General features: G+C 38.0%; 1 protein-coding gene across 1 annotated transcript in view; it reads right to left on the reverse strand.

Moving 5' to 3' along the window:
- LOC112146930 (Na(+)/H(+) exchange regulatory cofactor NHE-RF2) overlaps positions 1–23,994 on the reverse strand; it is a 32,309-nt gene extending 8,315 nt beyond the window's left edge. Inside the window, exons 1-3 of the mRNA XM_024273006.2 lie at positions 23,311–23,994; positions 20,960–21,241; positions 214–423 (exon numbers count right to left, since the gene is read on the reverse strand). Coding sequence (XP_024128774.1) covers positions 214–423; positions 20,960–21,241; positions 23,311–23,532 — 714 coding nt within the window. The 5' untranslated portion in view covers positions 23,533–23,994. The remainder of the gene's footprint in view (positions 1–213; positions 424–20,959; positions 21,242–23,310) is intronic.
- Between the last annotated feature and the right edge of the window lie 167 nt (positions 23,995–24,161).

Genomic DNA, 24,161 nt, shown 5'->3' on the forward strand with positions numbered 1-24,161 from the left:
ATCATACATTTATTGGGATTTTAGAAAAAAACTGAATCTTGAAAGCTGTATAAATATTTCAAATTTTTGCATTTCACACAAAAATCGGATTTATGAAACTAAAGAGTTAACGGCAACGCCACATTATTACCAGATTAGATTGAAGACACCACATAAATTGTGGCAGTTCAAATAAAAAAAACTGCTGTCTTACTGATCAGTTTGGTTTCCTACCTCAATGAGCCTGTCTTGAGGTCGGAGCCCGGCACGATCGGCAGGCGATCCAGGATCCAAGGAGCGGATGTACTGGCCGGGCCGAGAGCGATCGCTGTGGAGGTTGAAGCCGTAACCGGTGTCCAACCTCACGAGGTGGCACAGACGCGGATTGAGCTCGGATGGGTCCGCGTGGGGCTGAGACGGGGCCTCGGAGTCGGCGTCTGCCTCCTGCACCGGGACGGAGAGTATGAATGTTGTTAAACCATTCCGTAAAAATTGCAAATATATAAATAAATAATCTTTTCTTGAAGCTGAATTACCCAACTTATTATTTATTTACATTTATTATTTCCTGGCAAAAAGAAAGACTTTTATTTTTAATAGTTTTGAAGTCACAATAACTCTTTACTGGCAAAAAGAATAACACAAAATCATAAGAGAATGCTAAAAATAATTAGTTAAAATGACTCTGCATGTATCCAAACTTTATAACTCACAAATATGAAATTACAGTGATTATAATGTAATAAAGAAGAACTACAAACCTGTCAGGATAAAAGAGATTTCCCCAAAACTTTAAGGTTGGAGTTAGTTTCAGCCTTTTGTGAAACTATCAAAACTATAAAAATGTTGGAATCAATTTTTTTGGATTAAAATGTTTCTAATAATTAAGAGAAAAAAACTTGTGACATAATCAGTTCCTAAATAATAAGATAAAAGGTTCGGAATGACTTTGACTTGACAGCTCACTGCAGTCAGTGGTGCTGGAGGCTGGTACAGTGTGTTCCACTGTAATGAGATCTCTGGTAAGTGAATCCCGGAAGGTTTTGGAACTACAGATCAGCTTAAATCAAAAAGTAAGAAAAAAACCAGGATGACTGTATCTACACATGTTGGAATATATATTCCACAAGGACAGAAACAAAAACTTTAGTCTCTGATGTCACCATAGCTAACTTTGTTTCAGTTCTGTGATGCTCAATTATTGATTTCAAAACAAAAAAGATAGAACAAGATGTGATCTACAGCAGTGAAATTTTCATCAAAAGGTCTATTCAAATACATTTTCCAGCCTGACAAAAGACATTTATAAAAGCTGCATAATTGTGCCTTGAGCTGTGCAGTGCGACTACAGTGATTCACCGCCCACACAGCCCCACAGAACTGTGCTGTAGCCTCGTCTCATATCATCACTGAGGTAGCAGACAGGTAGAGAATGCATTAAGTGACCTGCAACAGGCAATAGGTCGGTGTCCCGATATCCAGTCATGTTATGTAATATTCATTTCTGCAGCGTATGTGAAAGGCTTGCAGGTCTGTCTTGTGGCTGCTAAAAATCACACTGCCAAGGAGAGTCTCAACGCTAGAGACAAAGGTAATGTGATGGTTGATGACTAATATCAATTTGAACTTTTATCACAAATATTTTAACGGGTGAGCTTCAGCCCCCTAAATCCTTCTTTTCATAAGTTCCTCTCCAATCTAAAAACCTGTGTCATTTTCTAGGACATAGTTCCTGCAGAACGCCCTGTTTCACACACCCCTCTGGGGCAGATCTAGATTACAGGTGGATCATCTGTGCTTCTGTCCCTGACAGTGGACCTCGCCTCTGGCTCAACTCGCACCCACACTTATGTGGCTGCTGCACACATATGTCTTGTCCACCAGTTTCCCTTGGGATTAATAAAGTTTCTTCTGTATGAAGCCATTCTGCTCCACTATTCAAACATACTTGTAGAGTTGGAAAAGCTAATTCTTCTTTAACAGTCAAACTGCATGTTGGTCCTGTAGATCCCTCCTTCATATGGTTGATTATTTTTCCTGTAAACTTTTTTTTATGTTTAAAATTGGCCATTGTTAATATTTTATGACTGTTTCCATGTTTTTGTACAAACATAAATTAAACTTATTGAATAGAATGTCCTACTGCATTTTTTTGTCTGCTCCTGATTTGCCACAATTTGAATAAATAAATATTTAGAAATGCAATTTTAAGCTTAATTTTCTTCACAAATGTCTCCATGATCATAAAAAAATGCCAGAAATACCAGAAAACACAAAATTTATCGGAGTGGATCTTTAAAGGGGCCATACTAAGGTTTTCTTAACCCTTTCAGAGTGAACTATATCCATATATATGCTTGTGTGTCACAGCTACAATCTTTTTCAGCCTGCATTTTTTCCTCTGCTAAGAATAACAAAAAAAAAAAAGAAGCAATTTTAGGCTTAATTTTCTTCTTATATGTCCTCCATCATCAGAAAAACACCACAAGAACGTTAAAAACACAGTTTTCATTGCAATGGGTCTTTAAAGAATCCAACTTGTTTAAGGAGCAGAGATTTGAGCAAATCCTAAACTCACTAGAGACAAACGGCAACAACAAATCAGACCAATTATTTTCAAAGCATTTAGATCAGCCTTTCAATGCTGAAGAGAGGAAACTCTTGGTTTTGGCAGCAAAGGTGGAGCGTCCAGGGGGGCAGAAAAGATTTAAAATCTGTATTTTTGGATCTGTTTTTGGAGCAGAGAAACTGACAGGCAAGAACAGGGAGCGTGTGTGTGTGGAGGTGGATTAGAAAATTGGATCAGGAAAGAAAAAGAGTTGGGGAAGAAAAAAAAAGAGAGACCTTGTAGCTAACTGATAAATTGATAAATAACGTCAGAGTACAAAGACAAATGGAGGTGACATGCTTCCAGTAAGAGATGCTTGTGCAGAAAAGAGTCTGCAGAAGAAAAGCTCTAACATAAACACAGAGAGCAACACAGCTGGGAGTCATTATGCAGGGGAGACGCAAGTGTCTGCCAGCCTAACCTCTGAATGCCTCTCAATGCCTGTCTACTCTCTACTAATCACCCCCCAGGGCATAAACTCTGCCTGCCTGACCGAGAATGCGTTTAGCGCACATTCACTCTGTTTGGTTAGTTTTTTTTTATTTGGCACTGCAGCATCCGCAATGTGAGTCTGACTGTCAGGGCCTCCACATCTGAAACCATGGAAGTGTCAATCAAACAGACCCCGAGGTCCAGAAGTTACCACACGAACACTCAGAAACAGGACGGGCTGGAATGAAACCCAACCGCCTTGTTTGTTTGAACCATGTGTTGAAAACTCCATGGGGTTCCAGGGCAGAGTTTTGACAAGAGGGGTGGTGGGGGGGTGGGGGAGATGCAATGTTTTCCCCTCCTGTCAGCAAACTCGCTTGTCACCAGGAAAGTTTTTCGCTATCAGTAGAGGACGCTTTGTTTTTTGTTTTTTTGCAAAAACTGAGTGCCACATGTGGAGAGAAGTAGCAGGAGCAGCTGGAAAACAATGAAAACAAAAGTTGATTTTTTGCAAGCGCATGTGGAAAATTCACCCACAGATCAAACTTAAAGGATATTTGGAATGTTTCTTCTCAACCACAACAAAACATTTTGTTTTCAACAGTAAATCAATGCATGTACTAAACACAGTTACCTGATTCCATAAGAATGCTGTTGTTTTGTTTGCTGTTATATCATACCTATGAACAAACTTAACCTTAAAAAATGTTTTTTTAACAGCAAAACCCTCCCATGATGATTAGATAACTTCATTTTTGGAGTAACTCCCACTCTGATCATCTTTTGATCCATTTTAAAAGCATTCTCAGTGGTATTTTAATTATGATTATGATTAGCTAAAATCTAAAAATCTGTCATTTTCTTGGACATAATTTCTGCAGAACGGCAGGAGGTCATGTGATGCAGGGTCCACTGCCCCACAGTTTAGTAAAGTTTATTCTTTGAACAGATATTTCATTTTGTAGTTTATTTGATTAAAGACAATATATTTACATTTTACAAATATTTTATTTTCTTCCAACATTAACTTAATTTTTTGTCCAAACATTTAATTAATTTTGTTCTGATTTTCTTCTTTTTATTGAATTCTTTTTCTACCTGGATGATTCCAAAGGAAGAAAATGAGGAGAACCAAAGAGTTTATTCTTTGAATGTTGCCTTTCTTTTGATAGAGTTTAGCTTTCTTTCTGCTCAATGTCAAAATTACTAGCAATTTGTCTCTTTGGTTGATGTGTTTACGTTTTTTTCGTTATTAGTAGTTCTCTCCCTCGTGTCTATGGTCTGATCAGCCAGTTTAAACCCTCCTAGTATTTCCTGTTGAGTGGGTCTGTTTGGAGAATTTGTTTGATTTCTTTAGTTACCTTTTGTTAAGTTGACCTGCTTTTATTCATAAGTTACCATTTGTTATGTTAGACAATTAAAAGTTGCTTTTTTGAACATCTGTTTTTCTCCTGTGGCTCAATCTTTGCACGGTTCATTACAGTTCATTAGAAACTAAAAAAATGTAAACTAAAAAAGCGAGGTACTTAATTTTAATTCATCACTCAATTCATTCTATAATTGTACCAAGTTTTGAGTGTTATCAATGCTTTTTGGGAACTATCTTGTTGTTGGACGTGTGGAACTGAACTGAATGAAGCAGGTGTAGAAAACAGACAAAACAATGAAGGTTTTTGTCCGATATTTGGCTTCTAAATACAAACTGTTGAGTGAAAAGTGAGCTGCGCAGAGGCAGTGGGAACTGTGCTTCCACACTAGGGAGAGGTCAGTTGACGATCTTTTATCTTATGCAGAAGAAGAAGTTTCTTTAAGGTCGTTTCCTTTCCTCTGAAATGCAGCTGGAAAACGGCTCAGATCCTGGAGACCAGAGTGCTCTCCATGGAGCATTTGTTTTTGGAAGAAATCAAGTGGTTTCTGGGAGAGAGGGGTTATTCTTGGGGATCCTAAGTGGTTTTTGTGTAAAACATATGGTGCTAGCCTCTCCTATGTGCACACAAGGGAAGCAGATGAGAACTTTTCTACTGTTTCAGCGCTCATAAAACTGGAGTAAATGTTTTATTGCTCTTGTCATCGACGAACAGCTTGTTAGACTAGATGGTTTGAAAAAGCAGCTTCTTGTCCGGCGCTGTACAGATCCATTCACAGTGGTGTCATCGGCTGACTTGACAAAGCAGTTGATAGAGTGGTTGAAACACAGGTGTACGAAGTGCTGAGTTGATGCTGAAAAGAGGCAAATAAAAACCAACTGGAGCTGTCGTGCAGCTACAACAGCTGCTCGACTGGGATCCAGAAGGAGGAAAAAAGCAGGAAAAAGAAAAAAAGTTAGTCCTGGTAGTCCTGTGAAAACTTCCAGTTAGTGATTGGTTATTCCAATTGTCCTTAGGTGTGAATGTGACAAATAGGCGACCTGGCTAGGGTGTACCACGCCTTCACCCAACAGTAGTTGGGATAGGCTCCAGCAACCATGTGACCCTGAAAGGGATTAAACACGTTTGTAAAACGGATGGATGGGTGAGATAGGGAGGATGGTACTGACTGCAGAGCTAAAGTCAACAGAGAGTGGATCAGAGTCGAATATCTCTTTCTTCTTTTTAATTCTATAAACAGACTGATGTGCTCAAAGTCAACAGTAATTTGGGGTAACTGTAAATCTATTTGCCTGCAGGGCAATAATTCACAACTTTAAAGACTATCTTGGTTTCTTGACGCAATATAATAAAAAGTGTTTAGAAAACAAAAACACTCACGTTGAATTTGTTTTTGTGTCTTCTCTGCACACAAGCGATGTTTTCATTTCCTTTCCTGAAAGCAGCTGCTGCCAGGAGCTTTGGCAGGTGATGAAACCAGATCTCAGGTGGCTGAATAATTAAACGGTGGCCTGCTGTGATGGATGGATCGTGACCGCTGTTAACCCTTTCACAGCCAAGGATCACTCGCTCACTATTGGCTCACCGTGCCATGAAGTATGCTTGACCGTGCATGAGAGCGTGTGTGTTCCTGTGATACCTGCCCTTGATTTTCTCAAAAAGATTTTTATTTTATTACTTTATGAGTTAAGTAAACAGGTAAATATGGTTTCCTATTAGTTATATTTAGACTTTTTAAAAGATTTTTAAAAGAAATATATGTAAAAAGATCTGATTGAGGGTAAAAATGACAGAAATTAAAATATTAGCTAAAGAAATACATATAAAATATTTTAAATATGAACCGTTGGGTAATTAATATATGGTATTTTTTTAAAGATTATTCTTGATGGATGTGGATAATTTTTGACTTAATTTTCCCAAATGCAAAAACGTTTTAAAAATGTGTTTGGAAAACCTTCATCAGCTTAATTTTTTTGTTACTCTCTTCCTGTACAGGGTCATGTGGGGGCTGGAGCCTATCCCAGGACAGTGACAGGAAAACACCCTGACTGGCTATGAAAACATACAAAATGACAGCCTGATTTCCAACTGAGCTTATAGTAGAGAATATTTAAAGAGTGATGGAAAAACAACATTAATACTAAAATCCACCCTCATTTTCCAAGCTTTAGTTATGTGTTTGCTAACTTTATGTTGATCCAAAAGTCGCTCGGTGCTGTTCTCACAAAAGAGTCGATTGTTACCTTTTCTTTGAAAAACAAACTTTTAAAGGGCCTTTACCATTCAAAATTAACTTTTTGAGCTTTTGAGTATATTATAATTATAATATTATAATGTCCTAACAAGCTGATGTCACAAAGTGAGAACAGCCCCTTCCAGGAAGAGTCTGGGCTGCCAGAACCACCTCTAAAATAACAAAAGGTCAGATGTTTAATTTGTTTCCCCTGTCTCAGGCATCATTGATTTGCTTCGTAGCACTCATATTTTGTCCCAGAAAGTGTAAAAAGAAGGTGGATGTTTTCGATATACTTTATTCTGGGGCTTTTGGGATTTTATTGCCATATTTGCATTGTTTTCCACAAATTCTACGTAAAACAACATCTTTTTGTATAAAAAACATATAAAAAACAAATTTTGTTTGCCTAATGTGGGATAAAAAAGGTGATTTATGAAAGTGACTTAGTTCTGTAAGTAATTAATGGACCATTAACAAATAGTTGTTGGGTCTACTGCAGATTATCGTGGGGCACAGGTTCTGGCAGGATGGATCAGGGGCCTGACAGAATAAGAACCCACTCTCGTTTTATGTAAAATATGTGGTAAAAAAAATAAATAAAATAAGACAATAAACTCCCAAAAGCCCCAGAATAAAGTCAAATATCCACCGTCTTTTTACAATAAACATGAGTTCTATGAAACAAATCAACGATGCCACGTCGAGCGGCAGGCGGAGCCTCAGAGATCGAGGCGTCTTACTTCAGGGTAGGAAAAAAAACATGAAAATAATTCGTATTTCAAAAATAACTTGTTCTTTAGTGAGCCTAAAGTAACATATGATCATATATAAGGATATAGTTTACTTGAGGAAGGCAGTTTAGAAACATTTCATTGTCTGAACATTGGGATTCAGATTTAGGACATTACTGGAGGACTATGTATCACTTAGTTTTTTCTTATTTAATAAAATAATGGGTGTTTTAAGCAATTTTTTTTACCTTTTTCAACCCTAATGCACGCATCCATCTTACATATTATTTAACATTTTAAATGAAAAATTATGTCATGGTAAAAAGTGTTTCTTTCTATTTTTTTCCTGAAACATCATTGAAGACTATAAGGATGACTGACCGAACACATTGAGACAACCAAACCCAAAATGAGACTGTTTGTCACAATGTGTCATTCATCACAATAATTCTTCAATATGAGAAATAACGTAACAAAATGGGGCAAAGACTTCAGGCCATGTTACTGAGCTGTACTGTGAAACTCGAGTCTTTTTTTTATTTCAATAAACAGTTGACACTAGAGTAAAAAGTAAGACAAACAGCCCCAGTCTCTCCTAAAAAGTGTCTTAACTGAAAAGCATGAAAGCTACTAAGATTTATTGATCAGATTTTTTACTGCAGAATCTATTTCTGAAGTTGGAATGATGTCAAATTAAATATTAGAATAACCTTGATGTTGTTGAAACACTTTACAAACAAAAAAAGTGTCATGTGAAAAAGAGAATCAGCCTAAATCTTGAATGTTTCATCTAAGACTGAACTGATTGTAAATCAAGTCAATCCTTTTTGCAGACTGAGGTTTCTTTTTAGGTCAGAATTTGAAAAGAGGTTTTCTTCAAAAAGTGCAGAACCCAAAGCGTGGACGGTTCAAAACAGCTTTATCAAATTTAGAAAATTGCTATCTTAAGATTTCTGACCTTGAGTCTCTGTCCTACATGCAGCTGCTTCATTATTGCTCAATCTGAGGGAGGAATAAAGTCCGATCTGACCGGCCCACAGTGGGCGAGGAAGAGCGCCGCAGGAATTGACAAACAGCTGGACAGAGGCGGAAAGGGATTTAAGCAGGAAAAAAATGAAGGAAAGTGAGATTTGAACAAGAAAAAAAAGTCTTAAACACAGGTGTAAAAAGAAGATGGTAAAATCAACACAAAAATACTTAAGTCTGGGTAGAGATCTCAGCAGTTTGTGCCACTTGTGTTGGTCTGCGCTGCATAACAGCTTAGTGATAAGACCAGCAGCTGCTTGAGCACTGCTGCTGGGATCTGCTTACAGTCCCATGATCCTCTGCAGCATGTGTGCATCTACCTGCTGGGTTAGAGGGAGGAATGCTGAAGCAGAAAGAGAAACATCAGAGTAAATGGAAGTACCAGGAAGAGGAAGCAGGAGCCAAAAAACTCAAAAAACAGATGCACAAGAGCTCTTATTATAGTTATTATTATAGATACAAAATGTTTGCTTAATGGTATTTGAAGTTATTACCTGAACCCAGAACAAGAATTTGAGCATGTGATACAATAAGATGGCATAAAAAAGTAACCAGATAGAAACAATATCTTCTTTCGGTGACACTTTATTATGACATGCCCTTTAATAATGTTAGTTAATGCTTAATTAAGCATTATTTAATTCTAAATAAAATGTTAATAGACACTTCATGTATTACTTAGTTTATTATTTAGCTCACAAAGTATCCTAATAGATGCCAGCTATTGATGCACTTACAACTCAGCATAAAAAAGACAATTTAATGATATTTAATTTCTGAAAGCTGCTTGTTTTTGCCGGAAAATTCCCTAAAAAAGGGTTAATTGATGTTCATTCTGAGCAACATGAGAATAAAAATAAATGAGTTGGTATTAAGTTTTCTGTGCTACATTTAAGGACAAAACATAATATGACGTATGGGTCTTCTAATCAAGCTAAGATTGTTTCAGCACGGCACGTTTGGCTCTAAAAGCTGATGTTTGTGGAGTATCACTGGATCTGTGGAGAACAGATAAGAGTCATATAAAACCAGATCTGATTTGATTATTGAGTGAATGCAGATCTTAGGGTAAGAGAAAAGTTAATCACTAGCTAACAAAGTCTCTTGGTTTTGAGTTTGTGTTCAAATAAACGTTTTTAGCTGCAGAAACGGTCAAAAAAACACCAATAAATGTAGTTTTTTTGGTTTGATGTCCATAATTAAACATCACATTTTCTAAAAGAGATAAATAAATGCTTGTGGACAACAATTAGTTATGATTATTTCAAATTAAAATAGCTGAAAAGCAATTAAAAAAATAATAAAAATGACTTGTAATCTTGCACATAGGATTTAGACCTGAATGTGATGCTGATTTTGGTTGTCATTTCATGCATAATTAAGATTCCTGCACCTTTAATAGCTAACAGATTGTGCAGGGTGTGTAGTCTAGAGCAGCCGTCCCAAACCTATTTTAGGCCACGGACCAGTTTAATATCAAGCAGTGTTTACATCGACCATTAAAAAAACAAAAAAGCAGCTTCAGGTTTCTAAAAAAATCAATTTTTAACTTGAAACAGTCCAACATTTAGTTTACTGTAATTATGCAAAAAGTCAAAAGTTTTACGTGTCACTTGAGGGTTTTAAAGGTGTGCTCCAGCTTTAAAATGTTTCCTTTTATATGAACTCCAGATCTGGTGAACACCTGGACATGTTTTATACATCAGCGCTTCATAGAGACCTGCGGCGTTCGGCTTAGAAGATTGTCTGAAAACAGCTTTTTGGGGCTGGTTTGAGTGCTGACACATCCGTCTGTCGACAGCAGCTTCGTCTCCTCAGAGTGCATTATGGGTGTCACAGAAAAGCATTTTACGTCTTAGTATTAGTGTAATCATGTAAAAACAGAAAAAGAAAAGCAGACAGGTGGTTTTAAGCCACGCGACTAATGTTCATCTGAGTCTATTTATTATTTTAGTCTTTCAGTGCCTCAAAAACACATTTATTCATTTGCATTTAAAAGCCTGTGTGGGCTGTCTGCACTGATTACATTCTTAGTATGCTGCACTGCAGCCTGAACTTCTCCCTACAGAAATGTTTTTTTTTCCTTTTTTTAATGTGACCTGTTTTTTTCAATACAAGTGATGGGAAACCTGCAGATGACAGTGAGAACATGTTGTGGGTGTGTGTGCGTCCACACCCCTGTTATCAGTGAGTGGCAGATATCCTCTGGTGCACTGAAGGTGGTGGAGAACTTGCAAAAGTTCTCAGTATGTTCAGGCTTTTGCATCTGTGCCCAGACACAATTATTTGTTATTTATTAAATAATTTATCACCAAAATAGATTTTTGACATTAGCACAAACACAAATAGCATTTAAACATGGTGTTTTTCAAAGAAAATAATTGTTCTTTAGTTCTAATCTGGAACAAAATAAGCACAGTTAGTATATATTTATCAAACTTGAGCTTAATCCTGCCCAATTTTAGTTCTAATCTAGTCAAAATAAGACCAATTATTAGAGATTTATCAAGCTTTAGCTTAATCCTACCTAATTTTATTTCTAATGTGGTCAAAATAAACACAATGATTAGATATTTATCAAGCTTTAGCTTAATCCTGCCCAATTTTAGTTCTAATCTGGTCAAAATAAGAACAATCATTAGATATGTATCACACTTTAGCTCAATCCTGCCTAATTTTAGTTCTAATCTGGTCAAAATGAGCACAATTGTTAGATGTTTATCACGCTTTATCTTAATCCTACCTAATTTTAGTTCTAATCTCATCAAAATAAGACCAATTAGTATATATTTATCAAACTTTAACTAAATCCAGCCTAATTTTAGTTCTAATCTGGTCAAAATAAACACAATTATTAGATATGTATCACACTTTATCTTAATCCTGCCTAATTTTAGTTCTAATCTGGTTAAAATAAGCACAAGTAGTACATATTTATCACACTTTACCTTAATTCTGCCTAATTTTAGTTCTAATCTGGTCAAAACAAACGCAATTATTAGATATTTATCACACTTTATCTTAATCCTCCCTAATTTTAGTTCTAATCTCATCAAAATAAGCACATTTATTAGATATTTATTAAACTTTAGTTTAACTCTGCCTATCTGTGTAGAATTCATTGTTAAGTGGCAGCAAGAAAATACAGTAGGTAAAAAACACAAAAGTTTAGGCCCCGTTTAACACATTAACCCTGAGGGTAAATTAAGAAAACTAAGGGATTAAAAACCCCTCCCTTCACATTTACTGATCACATTGACCGAGGCTGACATTTTTTCACCAAAAACAATCTATTGGGTGTGAGAGTAGCAGGCACCAAAGGGGCTGAACATGGCGAGTCTTCGAGGGAACAAGTGACTCAGTGAGATTTCCAAACACGAGCTGAAGCGGCGTGTAATTCAGCACAACACTATGATCAAAACACAGACTGCAGGAGTTTGGTTTACTCCGTTTTGCCTTATTTTAATGCAGTTTCTTACTACTTGCTTTGTTATTTATCTGTTCAGAGTTTCTCTTTTTCCTTCCTGGTTTTACAGATTTGTTGGCAGAGCTTCTGCGTGGGCAGCACATCGATCAGTCCTGCGTTTGGCTGAAGCCGACCCACACTCCACGGATATTTCCATATCTAACAAGTGACATTCAGAAAACCAGACCAAGAAAATCAAAGAGAAAGAATGTATTTACAAGGATGAACTTCAAAGCTTTTTACAGAGCAGCTGATTGACTTCTTCTTCTTGATGACTGAACGACAGAAGAAGTTGTTCTGACCCAGTAAAAGCTGCACCAAAGTAGTGCAAACTATAAATATTGCTGTCATTTGGGTCAAGCATTTGAATGTTAAAGATGCTCTAGCTGTCATCCAAAACCCCTTTGATGAACAAGCTGGGTTATGACGATCAAAAATACAAAAATGAAGCTAATTTTATTAGTTTCATAAACTAAAATTTAATCAGAAGTGGCTGAAATATGTGAAAATCTCCTTTCAGTGTGACTTTTTTTTGTCTTTTGCAGGGCAATGATATAAGTCTAGATTTTGTTCTTTTATGCAAGCAGCAAAAGTTGTTTTAGTTAATGCAGAAACATCTGGAGCCACATCAATGCTGCTGACACCATAAACTGAGGCGATGTTATTTTGGTGCATGAAGACCGAACAAGAGCAGCAACATTTCAGAAGTCCACATCAAAAAGTGGGACATAAACTCAAATCTAACTTTATTCCTCAGAATGACCACATGAAATTCCAATCTCTTAGATCAAGTTCATTTTTATGTTACTACTTAACGCTATTCTGAGATCATATTATTATTTTTTAAATAAAACTAATTTTTGATTTCATCAGAAAGACTCATTTTTGTAAATCTAGTAACATTTTCTTATTAAAATGATCTATTCTTTCTGATATTTAGCTATGATGCTCTAAATTTATAGAATAGATAAAAACCTCTGTATTTTTTCTGCATATTGGCTGTTTTTTATTAAAGTATTAAAATTTTATGACATCTATAAACACCCAAATAGATGCAAATTAATAAATAATAATGTATTTAATTAATGTCATTGAAATATCAGCCTGAGCAATGGATCAAAAAGAACAGCTTAATTGAAATAAATGGTTACCTTAAACCAGAAGAGCCCTCAGTGACATAAACGTTATAGAAAAATATCTGAAATGTTTTCGGTGGTCAACTTGGATTGTGGTATTTTCCACATAATTTTACTTTTAAGGAAGAATGACTGGGTCTTTATGGGTTAAATGTTTATCAATCTTTTGGTAGTACTTAACAAATTAAATGGTCATTTTTGCATTTGTCCAATCGGATGGAGATGGTTTATGTTAAATACTCGCCTCCTCTGTAGAAGTGGGTCATTTGGAGGATAATTTAGGTTTAGTTGAATTCATTTAAATAGAACTGGTGCAGTGAAATGGAAACTACGCATTTGCTGTTTTGGTACATGGTCATGTATCGCGAATCATATCGTGATTGCAGTATTGATCACTGATATCACACCGTTTTTCTAATATTGTGCAGCCCTACTCTTAATGAATGTTTCTCTTTAAAAAAACGATGATGATGACAACTTTAACAAGTAGAGGTGTAACAATTCATTTAACGATGATTCGATTCGTATCATATTTTGTCGATACCATTCGATTCATTTTGAACGATACGATTCTGTGACCTAAAATCAATCCAGGAGATCTTTAGCCAAGTTTATTGGTTTTAGAGATACATGCTTGGTACTGAACTGTGAACTTTTCCAGATCCTTATTTTTCTTCAAGATAATCAAGTGCAAATTAAATATGTGAACAAACAAACCAGTAAAAAAGAATTCATGTCAAATCCATTCATATTTTAGTTTCAGCCCACATCAATATAATTCAAATGGAAGATTAATAAAACATTGATAAGTTAAAACATTAACTTGATTATGATTGGATAAGTGGATTGCATGCACTTATGTTGAATGCTAAACCTGCTTTTCCTTTTCTTTCTTTCTATCTTTTTATGAATAAATCCCCTGATCACGCGACAGCTCCCTCACAAGTACTTCTGGAGTATTTCTGAATCATCTTGAAATTGCAGCGTGCCAGTGACCACGACGGGAGCGCTCCCGCAATAACATTTTCCCTGATTTAGTATTTTGGACGTCTGCAGAGAACCAGTGAGGTCAGCTTCCTCTGGGTTACCAAGGGTAACATTTAAATACATTCATGGGGAGATAATGCATAAACGTTCAGCTGTGCTCGCCCTCACATACCGACCCACACACCATTAGCACAATACATGCAGTTGTTCCTGTTTCCCAGACAGTTTGCATCGTATTATCGCCGCTGAAGTCCACGTACATTAATTAGGAGAACACACGTTCTCCATGCTGTGACCCTTTCCACGTCCTCCATGTTTTCCCATCAGGAATGCGGTCGACTCTCTCTGGCTCGCACACAAACCGAACGAAAGCCCCTGATGTAACAGGATTGGTATTCAAAGCTGGGGGGTAGGGTACAAAATCTTGTACAACAACTCCAGATGTTTTTTAAAAGGACTGCTCACTCACTCCCATCAGTCCCTACAGAGATGTTTTCTTTCATTCAAAATGGTGAAAAACTTTCAGTTTGTGATATTTGTCCACAGGGAAGATATTTTAGTCCAACTTCCAATTTGATTTAATGAATAAAAAGGCACAACTATGAAAGAAAAACAGGTATAACGCAGAGAAAATACTTTTAATCTTCAACTAAAAGCCACCTCCTTCAGGACTGATCAAGCTGACTGGAGTTCTGACTCTTTCCAGACACTTCCTGTGGTGCGCGCTCCGCATTCGAGCTGACAAGCAACATCTTTTCCCGATTATCCCAAGGAAAACAAGAATCTGAGCTGAGGAACAGGAAGAAAACAACGCGGGACTCCCACAGAGTCAGAGTCCTCACATACCTTCCTTCTTTTTTTTTTTTACAATCACAAACTAATAAACAGAGATGATCACTTTTTTTTAGGAGAAAGCATCAAAGTCACATACTAAACTAGAGGAAATATTAGACTGTTAACTACATCGCAAATATTTGTTTTTATGTAAAATAATCCATTTGTTTCTTTAATTCCACAAGTTTTCTTCAAACATTCTTGTCTTTGTCAGTGACTCTGGTATAGAGCTGCCACAAACGTTTATTTTAATAGTCGACTAATCTCCGATTATTTTTTCCGATTAGTCGACTAATCGGGTCAGGCATAAAGTGGACATAAGCACACATCTTAACCATCATTAGATCTAAACTAACTGAAAACTAGATATATAGAATTACCTGTGTGAATGCTGTAAGATGAATTTGGCCGCTGAAGATGCAAGTGACAATAGGTGAAGATGCTGAAATTGATAGCTAAAAACGCTGAAGATGATAGCTGAAATCTCTGAAGCTAATATCTGAAAATGTTGAAGCTGATAGCCAGCCAAAATATTATTCAAATGCCAAATTAGCCTAAAAAAAATGTAAAAAAAGCCAAAACAGCTAGCATGCAGCTGAAATATTAGCTAAACTCCAAACTATCCTTAAGAACAAAAAAGCCTAAGTTAGCCAAAACAGCTAGAATTGTGCTGAAATATTAGCTAAATTCCAAAACAGCATAAAAAGCAAAAAAAAAAAAGCTTAAATTAGCCAACATAGCTAGCATAAAGCTAACATATTAGCTAAACGCCAAATTAGCCTAAAAAAAAATGGAAGAAAATCCTAAATTAGCCAGCAAAGCTAGCATGTAGCTGAAATATTAGCTTAACTCCAAAATAGCCTAAAAAATCTTGGTAAATGCCAAAATAGTCCATAAAGCTAGTATTATGCCATCATAACTTTCAACTTAACTTCACTCTGACTCCATATAATACAAAGTAACGACTAATCAACTATTAAATTAGTCGTTGACTATTTTAATAGTCGATTAGTCATCGAGTAGTCGACTAATCGTGGCACCCCTTCTCTGGTAGCTCAGCTGTATTTGTGAAGGTGTGCACAAATATATGCAAATAACTTCATTTTTGCAGATTCTTTGTTTTCTGAGTTTGTCGCTCTGTTTCAAAAAGTTTGATTGATTGAATTATTGATTGAGACCTGAGCTGACAGATGGCAAATAAATGTTTTATTAGATCATAAAGGGTTAAGCTCATAAACTTGTTTTGAACAGCCTCCTTTGTAAGTACTTTTACACATGTGCTCACGCTGCTCCAGAATATTTCTATCTCCTGCACATCCTCAAAAAAGACTTATCTGTGTACACAAAAAATATGCAGGTAGCAGGATCACACATCTGGATTTTAAGTACTAGAATAGAAAAAACGATCCACTTAACCTCATTGTTCCCTCCTCTGAAATCATTTTGTCAAGGTATTTTTCTCCTAATACATAAAGCGGTCACTCCGTCCCAATCCTTGCTGTAACCATGGTGATGACTTTCTGTGTTCCTCCTCACAGGCTCTGCGCTAAAGCAGCCAGAGCTTGTGAGGAGCAGCGCTGGAAAGAACAACAACCAAAAAAACTCTGTCTGTGTTAATGCGCAGAAGAGTCAAAGCCATAGAAAAAGAGGGAAATTTCTAACCAGGACCACAATGGAAAGAGAAAAACAAACTAAATTACAATTAAAAAAATATTTGTTGTAAAATAAGGAAGAATAGCTGAGAATTGAGGTGAAAGAATTGGCTTTGAAAATATAATATTGAACAGCTAATTCATGCATATTCATAATATGTGTTTGTAAAGGATAACATTGCATGTTTTACCAAAACAGAGGCTGAGAAAGAAGAATAAATAATAAAACTGGTTGACCAATCAATGTCTCGGATTTGGTAGTGATGTATGAGTAGTATCCCTTTCAATCCAACTGTTTGAAAAGTACTGAAGGAGAAGAAATTAAAATTGTAGTTAGTGCCTGGTTGGAATTATATGACACCTAGTCTTTTGTGTGAAAGAAAAAACCTGGAACAAGATTCACAATATTTACACCGCTTTGACATTTTGCACTAAGCCTCTACCAACTGTGAATATATGCGATAGTTTAGCGACAAATCTGTGTGAACACCTTATGCTCAAAGTGCACACAAAAATCTACGCTCAGCATGTTCTTGAACACGCCACACATGCTCTATGTGAACATAACTTAAGTCAGCATCTGCCTTTAAACTAGATAGAATTTTATTTAACCCTTGTCCCATATAGGCATGTCTGCATTAAAAGTGGGGTCATCTGGACCCAACAAAACAGTGTGCTGAACTTTTTTTTCAAGGATTTTTTATCGTCACTGGTGTCTGGGAGACATAAAACCGTGTTTAACATGGGAGGGATCACACATCAATATAAGGGTCGGGTCATCTGGACCCATAAGAGAACACAGAGGTTAAATCTATGTTATTTCAGATTCTTCAGTTGGTCTTTATACTTTCCTCCCTCAGGTTTCTAGGATGAGGAAATTATGGAGAACTGCAATTATGCTGCAAGTATGTGAAGGAGTGATGCGGCCAGCGAAGCAAGTCGACCTTTCGCTGAGGGAGGTGTGGGAGCGTGTGCACAAACACAGCTAAATGTGTGTGCGCTTGTACCTGTGTGAGTTCAAAATAGGATTCTGGTGAGAAAGTGGCACCTGACACCTTATCTGCAGCGTGTTAATGATGCATCAGGGTAGCACGCATGTGTGCGCGAACAAGGGGGAATAGCAAGTATCCCAATGTCGTTTATCACTGGACCTAGAAGAAATTCTTAAAAGAAAAGCTTGAAAAAAAAAAGGGAAAGAATTTCAAATTAGGTCTCACTTTGCTGAGAAAAATTGGGTTTGCCGCTATAATATGTTCCATATGTGTGTTTTCAGAGGTGTAGGTCTGAGTCTACATCTGTGCTTAGATTGAGAACACTAGTGTGGATAAATGCACACATCATGAAAGGAATATAAATCCCCCAAAACATGTGACACAAAACGGCTGTAAAACAGAGGAAAAAGTGTTGTGTTGCTTTGGGGAAACAGAAATTCACTTAATCTGAAATGTGAAGTTTTATTAGATTAGGCCAGGCGGTTGTGGCTGAACAAAAACGCGCCTGTGTGTAGAGTCTGTGGGTACCACGATCAGCCAAATTCAAAATTACAGCTGCAGTTATGCAGTTGTTTGATCGGAAAGTGAACACAACTGTTAATGTTTAAAGAAAGGGAATAAAAACCAATTGGAGAAAAAAAAACAGTTAAACAAATAATAAATGAACAGCTCACAGAATATACAATTCCTAGTGCTGAAGCCTTGGATATGTATCAGAATAAACGCCCTAAAAGTGAACGTAAAACATTCTTTATTGTTACTGTGAAGTGTGTTCCCTGTTTTGGAGACTTTTCACTGTGTTTTCGCTCCTGTGAACAACTCATCACAGCGGGATAAACCGTCAAAAACATGAATGGGAAAAAAAAATTATAAATTAGTTCAAAACCCACTAACAAAACCAAAACAAATGTATTGGGAATATCCAAAGAAAGCTTTTGAAAGTATTAAATGTCAGACCCTTTTGTGGCAAAGTGTGAAAATTGGCACTTTTTGACATGTTCGTACACTAGTATGGGAAAATTGGGAAAACTTTAGTTCTAGCAATCTTCACAATTTCATATAAATAACACTATCTTAATTCTACAACCACAACCAAAGTTTCATTGACCTTTCACCACAACAGGAGGAGCCATCTTTAATTTTCCTAAAAAAAAAATCCACTTCAGAACCAGGAACAAATTTAAACTACTTCTAGGGTCTTACGTATCATCATATGTATCGGGATACAGATGTATCGCCAAAGTCTTGCCAATACACACAAGGGCTGGGTAATGACAATAATCTTCAGAATTGATTTGATTCGATTCACTAGAGCCTGGATCAATTAGATTCTGATGTTTTTCGATTCTTTCGATCCTCTCATTTCAATTCAATGAAATTTCATTTTGAGCTTACATGGTTGACACATTTAGACACATTTGTTTAGAAATGTATTAATAATCTATTATATTTTTTGAATATATTTATTTTAATCTGATACAATTCACATACTCTAAAATGTATCAGTGAAATAATGAAATTATTAATAGCATACAGTGGTTTCTCTAAAGGAGAAGTTCTAACAAAACTGTTCAGATCATTAACATTGTAAACATTGTTCTGCTTCTCCTGGAGAATGTTTCAGTTTGGCCACTAGGTGGCGATTGCGCTATAGCAGTGCACTTTTTTCAAGAAGGAATGAGCAAAAAACTGTGCTTTAGACCACAAATGGTTACTTTAAAAAAGGTTTCCTTAAGAGTTTAGGAAAATTCCTGCCTGTGAGTTTATAAAGATGTTCATTTAGTCAGCAATGTGTGTTTAGGTCGACTGAGCGTTAGCATTAGCCGTCCTATGAGAAATTCTGTTAATGGTTAGCATGAAGCTAGCAGACTTTAGCTTTATGTGCTAAATCGGTCTGTTATTGTATGAATCGATTATTGATTAAGCTTAAATCAATTCAAAATGATTAATTGATTATATCAACCCAACCCTAATACGCACCCCTAGTCAAAAGGGGGGCAGTAGGGGGGTGGTGTAGCACTTGCGGGCCTTTTAACACTGCTTGCAGTTTTAACTTTAGTTTAACTTTTCAAGTGAAGGATTTCTGGAACTCCCATATGAGATATTGTGTTTCACATAAGGAACAAGTTGACATCAGTTTAGAAACATAACTAAGTTCTGTTGCTTCAAAAATGACATTTTAGTTCAGAAATCCACTTTTTGCGAGTGACTTTGTCCATTTCTAATGGGTTGTTTTTTTGGAGGATCTCAGGTGTTTGTCTGCCAGCTAAAACTCGACATTCGTTTTAGTTTTCCACTGGATACAAGAAAAAAAATTAGAAAAAACAAGCACAGAAATTTAGGAGACTTTCCGATACAGTTCCCAGCAGCATCTTACTCATAGGTTGCAGAATCACACACCACCTTTTCCCTTGAGACCTTTGTAACTTTGTTAATCTAATTTGACAACAAACAATAAATGCTGCTCCTTTTAGCTACTTGACAGCTGGATGATGGTAACTTTACCGCCATCTTCTCCCCACTGAAGGTCACTGGGGGCCAACTTCCTGAAACTTCTAGAAAATCTGCTCCCACTTTCTGGCTCTCCAGCCCAAATTACATGTGCCGTCTCTTTTCTTCCCCTCATAGGTCTTCTCTTAAAAAATACGACATGACAGGAAATTTGCTGAGCTCAACATTTTGCTCCAGAAGAAGGAAAATAACTGCACAAATGAAGTCAGACCATTTTTTCAGAGCAGATATCTTGAGGGACATTTTACTCATTTTCAGGGCTCTATTTTGTTTTAAGCTCCAAGGAAAAAATGATCTGTGTGCTGTGTCATTGCTGACTCTGCACATTTAATGAAATAGATGTGCTATTAGATGTGCAGCAAGAGGCAGCTGGTGTTCAGCCATGCTGCATAGCAGACAAAACATTCCTTATTTTTTCAAAATATCAGTACATTCTGGGGTTTGTCAGACAATCAGCTAATTTTAGGCACTGCTTTGGCTCTCCTCAGGACCCAATGTAAGAGCTGCACAAGGACACACTCGTTTTAACAGGAAAAGTCCCAGCGTGCTGTTTGCACACCGGCAGAATAAACCTAAGTGAAAACACGTGTCCTTTAAAAGCAGAAAGTGGAAGTTGAGCAGTCTCAACTTTGAGATCGAGACCACGTGAAACCGAATCCGATCACAGGGTGGATGGAAACACATCCTGTTTTCCATGTCATCATGGAATAACCGAAAAACAAACAAAGATATCCGATTTGTTTAGACTTAAAGAAAGTGCAAATGAAATAATTTAACTTTACTCTTAAACTATTATTGCCCGAATATTATTTTGTTCCTTTTTGTACCTTTTGAAATGCTCCAAACTACAAGTTATCAGTCAGCACACGCTTATGAAATGCATTAACGTCTGTGAAACCTGCATGACTCCTAATGTGAAACAGTCTGACACCATGTCTCCGAGGAGAGAATGTGTGAAGACAGGTGACCCACTCCATCTGAGTCCATTACCCAGCTTACCTTCTTTGCAGCCTTTGATGGCGACCTCCTGGTGGGCTTCTGCACCTGGCCGCTCTGCTTAGACACTGAGCCATTCTCTCGCTTTTTTGCGGGGGAGGAAGGAGTGGAGGACGGCGCCGGGGAGGGGGAGGCTTGAGGGGTAGAGGAGGTGGGAGCGCCGCTCCCCAGAACGGCCATCTCCTCTGTGGCCGTGAGGCGCAGGCTGCGGAGATATTCGTGCGTCTCGTTGTCGACCACCAGCAGCCTGGTCTCGTGGCCAACCGCTTTGATCCGCTGCACCACCTGAGAGGAGGCGGGGAAAGCGAATGTTAATCAATGAAATAAACTCTGTTATAAACTGATTGCTTATATTTATATAGGGATGGTTACATTAAAATCACTTATTTTGATCAAAAAGCTGAAATGAAAACAGAACAAAGCTGCTCCATGCATTTTTTACTCATTTTGTTTTTCAAATCACAATCAAAAATACTTTAATATTGATTTAAGGGTTGATTTATATATAATCTAACTTATATATAGCTGACCAATTTTGAACGTCTATATCAACGTAAACTACTACACTTTTTTACTAGTTGGTACGGAGGAGACAAACTGCAAGACGGTTACTGAGGAGACAGTGGATAAGAAACATATAAAGGCCCGGTCCAAATTCTTCCCTTTCCACTTGCACTTAAACTACCCCTTCTCCCTTCCCCTCTATTTGAAGGGACAGTTTAAGTGCAAGTGTCTCCAGAACTTTTTTATTTTTTTAAGTCCGACCCTTCAAGCGGAGGGATACAGGGTCCTCCATCGCGAGGGTAAAACGTGTCGCGCTGAGAAACGCTTTTCTTCATGTGGGTGTTCTCTGAACCACAGAAGTTTATATTTAAATTTATATAATGATGTTTTGTAGTAGCATGACCTTTTAAAAGTTATAAAACCACTGTTGTTATGTATATTTGAGCGCTGGAAGCTCCATGCTAACGCTAGCAGACTGACGATTATTGGTGATGTCATCGAACAAAAGTGACGTCTGAATTATGAGACACTATTTTATCATAACTCTCCGTTTGGAGGGCTAAAAATGGAGGGCTAAATGAAGGGGAAGGGAGAAGGAAATAATTCAGATTGGGCCATAGATTGTCAGGAAAACAGTGAGAAGCAATTTGTAAAAGTAATTTTATCATTAATCAGTCCCGTTCCCCCCTCTGGGTCTCCACACTACACTTCCCATCAGCCCCTGCTGTCACTCCAAGAAGCCTCGCAGTAGTATTTAGTCAGAGCTCAGTGCAAAGTCTTGTTTGTGCCACTCTGCCTGCATCACTGAGCGTTCTCATCCTGACTTGATCTTCTGTTTCATCTTCGTCTGCCGCCTGCCCTGACCCTCGCCTGGACCCTGGCTGCTCTGGTTGTTCTCTGATGCCCTCATGCTCGTGTTTGACCTCTGCCTGTCTGACCCTGATTTAGCTTTATGGACTTCTAGCTGTGCTTCACACCTGTTCCCCTGTCTGTGCCAATAAAACCTGCTGCTCTAGGATCCAGCCGTCTGACAGTTTCAATGAGTCTGCATTCATCCGACCACATGTCAATGAGTTGCTGTGTCTCATCGTTGCTCCGTTTGTCTGCATCAGTAATATGGCAGTTTTAGTCCAGTTGTTCTGGTCTGGCAAACCAGATCTCAGTCCAATCGGAAAAAAACTGAGACCACTTTGAAAGTTCTTAGGTCAACTTAGGTGTATTCAGACTGAACATTTATCCTGGATTATTGGGAGAAAGGAAGCGAACCGAATGTGTCCAGTCTGAAATACGCCTGATTTAACATTTGTCTTTGTGTTACCATTGTATAAATGATTGATGTTGCTCTGAGAGATGAGGAAATGAATAAAGCAATTTTAGACGCAACCAGGCATCATTTCAGAAGTTTGATATGATTCATGAAGTGACAGATTCTATTTGAGCGCATGTGATGGTTTGTGTTAGCTGTGTGGGAATCTGTCTGACAATCTGACAGGTTTCAGAGAGAAACAAAGCAGAAACTTTTGTTGTAGTTCACATGACAGCAGCTGTCTAAACTGAAGTGATGTCCTGACACACAATGAGACTGAAAGGTGTTTAAGTGAAGTTAAAATTGTCCTTAAATCCCCTTTTATTTTTGAAACCAAAGAGAAATTGTTAAAATAATGTTTTTGTTGCCTGAAATAACAACTATGACTCTACAGGTTTCACAGGAGGCGTTTATGGCTGCAGTGGGTTCCACATCCTGACGCGGTGCGCCCCGCCAGTGTGACCTGTTGATGCACCTCTGCGGGCAGCTCGTCCTGTAACATGAGTTCAAATCATAAATATATGAATGCACCTCTCCTACTTGCCTGGTGGTGCGTTTCTCTCTCCACGTTCGCTCCATTCACGGCCACCACTCGGTCCCCGGCCCGCAGCCCCGACGCCTCCGCCGGGGAACCCGGCTCCACTTTGCGGATGTATTGCCCACTTTTGCCTTTCTCGCCGTGCAAGTGAAATCCATACCCGCCCTGGCCTTTCGCCATGACGCACAGCCGTGGCTTCAGCTCCTTGGCCATGTCGTCCCGCTGCATCAAAGTAACGTTCAGATAAAGAAAGTGATGATGGGAGTTTAGGAGCGCGGCTGCGGGACCAAACTTCCACTGTGAGAAACCATGTCTGCAGAAAAACGCGCGCGTAATCCCCGTAGATCAGAGCAGTGCCAAACGCACGCAGGTAGCGGGTCCAGACGCACGTTTAAAAAGGAGCCGCGGAGACGCAGAGGAGACACTCCATGGCCCAAATGCAGCCAGTCCAGCAGATCGAGTGTCCAAACTAGGGCGCGCGATGCTGGCGACTCCAAAGCGGATCAGTGAGAGTGCGCAGCCGCAACTTTAAAGCTGCTCCATAACTTTTAAGTGAAGATCATCAGCACGCGCTCATTTGTTCCTGCTGCACATTTATCCATAAAAAAACTCTCCAAAGAGCGACGAGTCAAGGAGCTGTCGCTGGTGCAGAGTTTGGGACTCGTGCGCAACAGCACCACCTTCCTTCGGACAGTCTACCTGTTGGAGAACTGAAAGTCAGACGAGCATAGTGGACTAGAAACACCGCGCAATGGCACCATCTGGCGGTGGAAGTTGGTTTCACGAACAATTTTGGAACCAAGATGCAACTGCTGACTATGAATGACAAAGGCAATCCAACACGTTCTTATCTATAA

The sequence above is a fragment of the Oryzias melastigma genome, linkage group LG8, assembly GCF_002922805.2.
Source record: "Oryzias melastigma strain HK-1 linkage group LG8, ASM292280v2, whole genome shotgun sequence".
Classification (NCBI taxonomy): domain Eukaryota; kingdom Metazoa; phylum Chordata; class Actinopteri; order Beloniformes; family Adrianichthyidae; genus Oryzias; species Oryzias melastigma.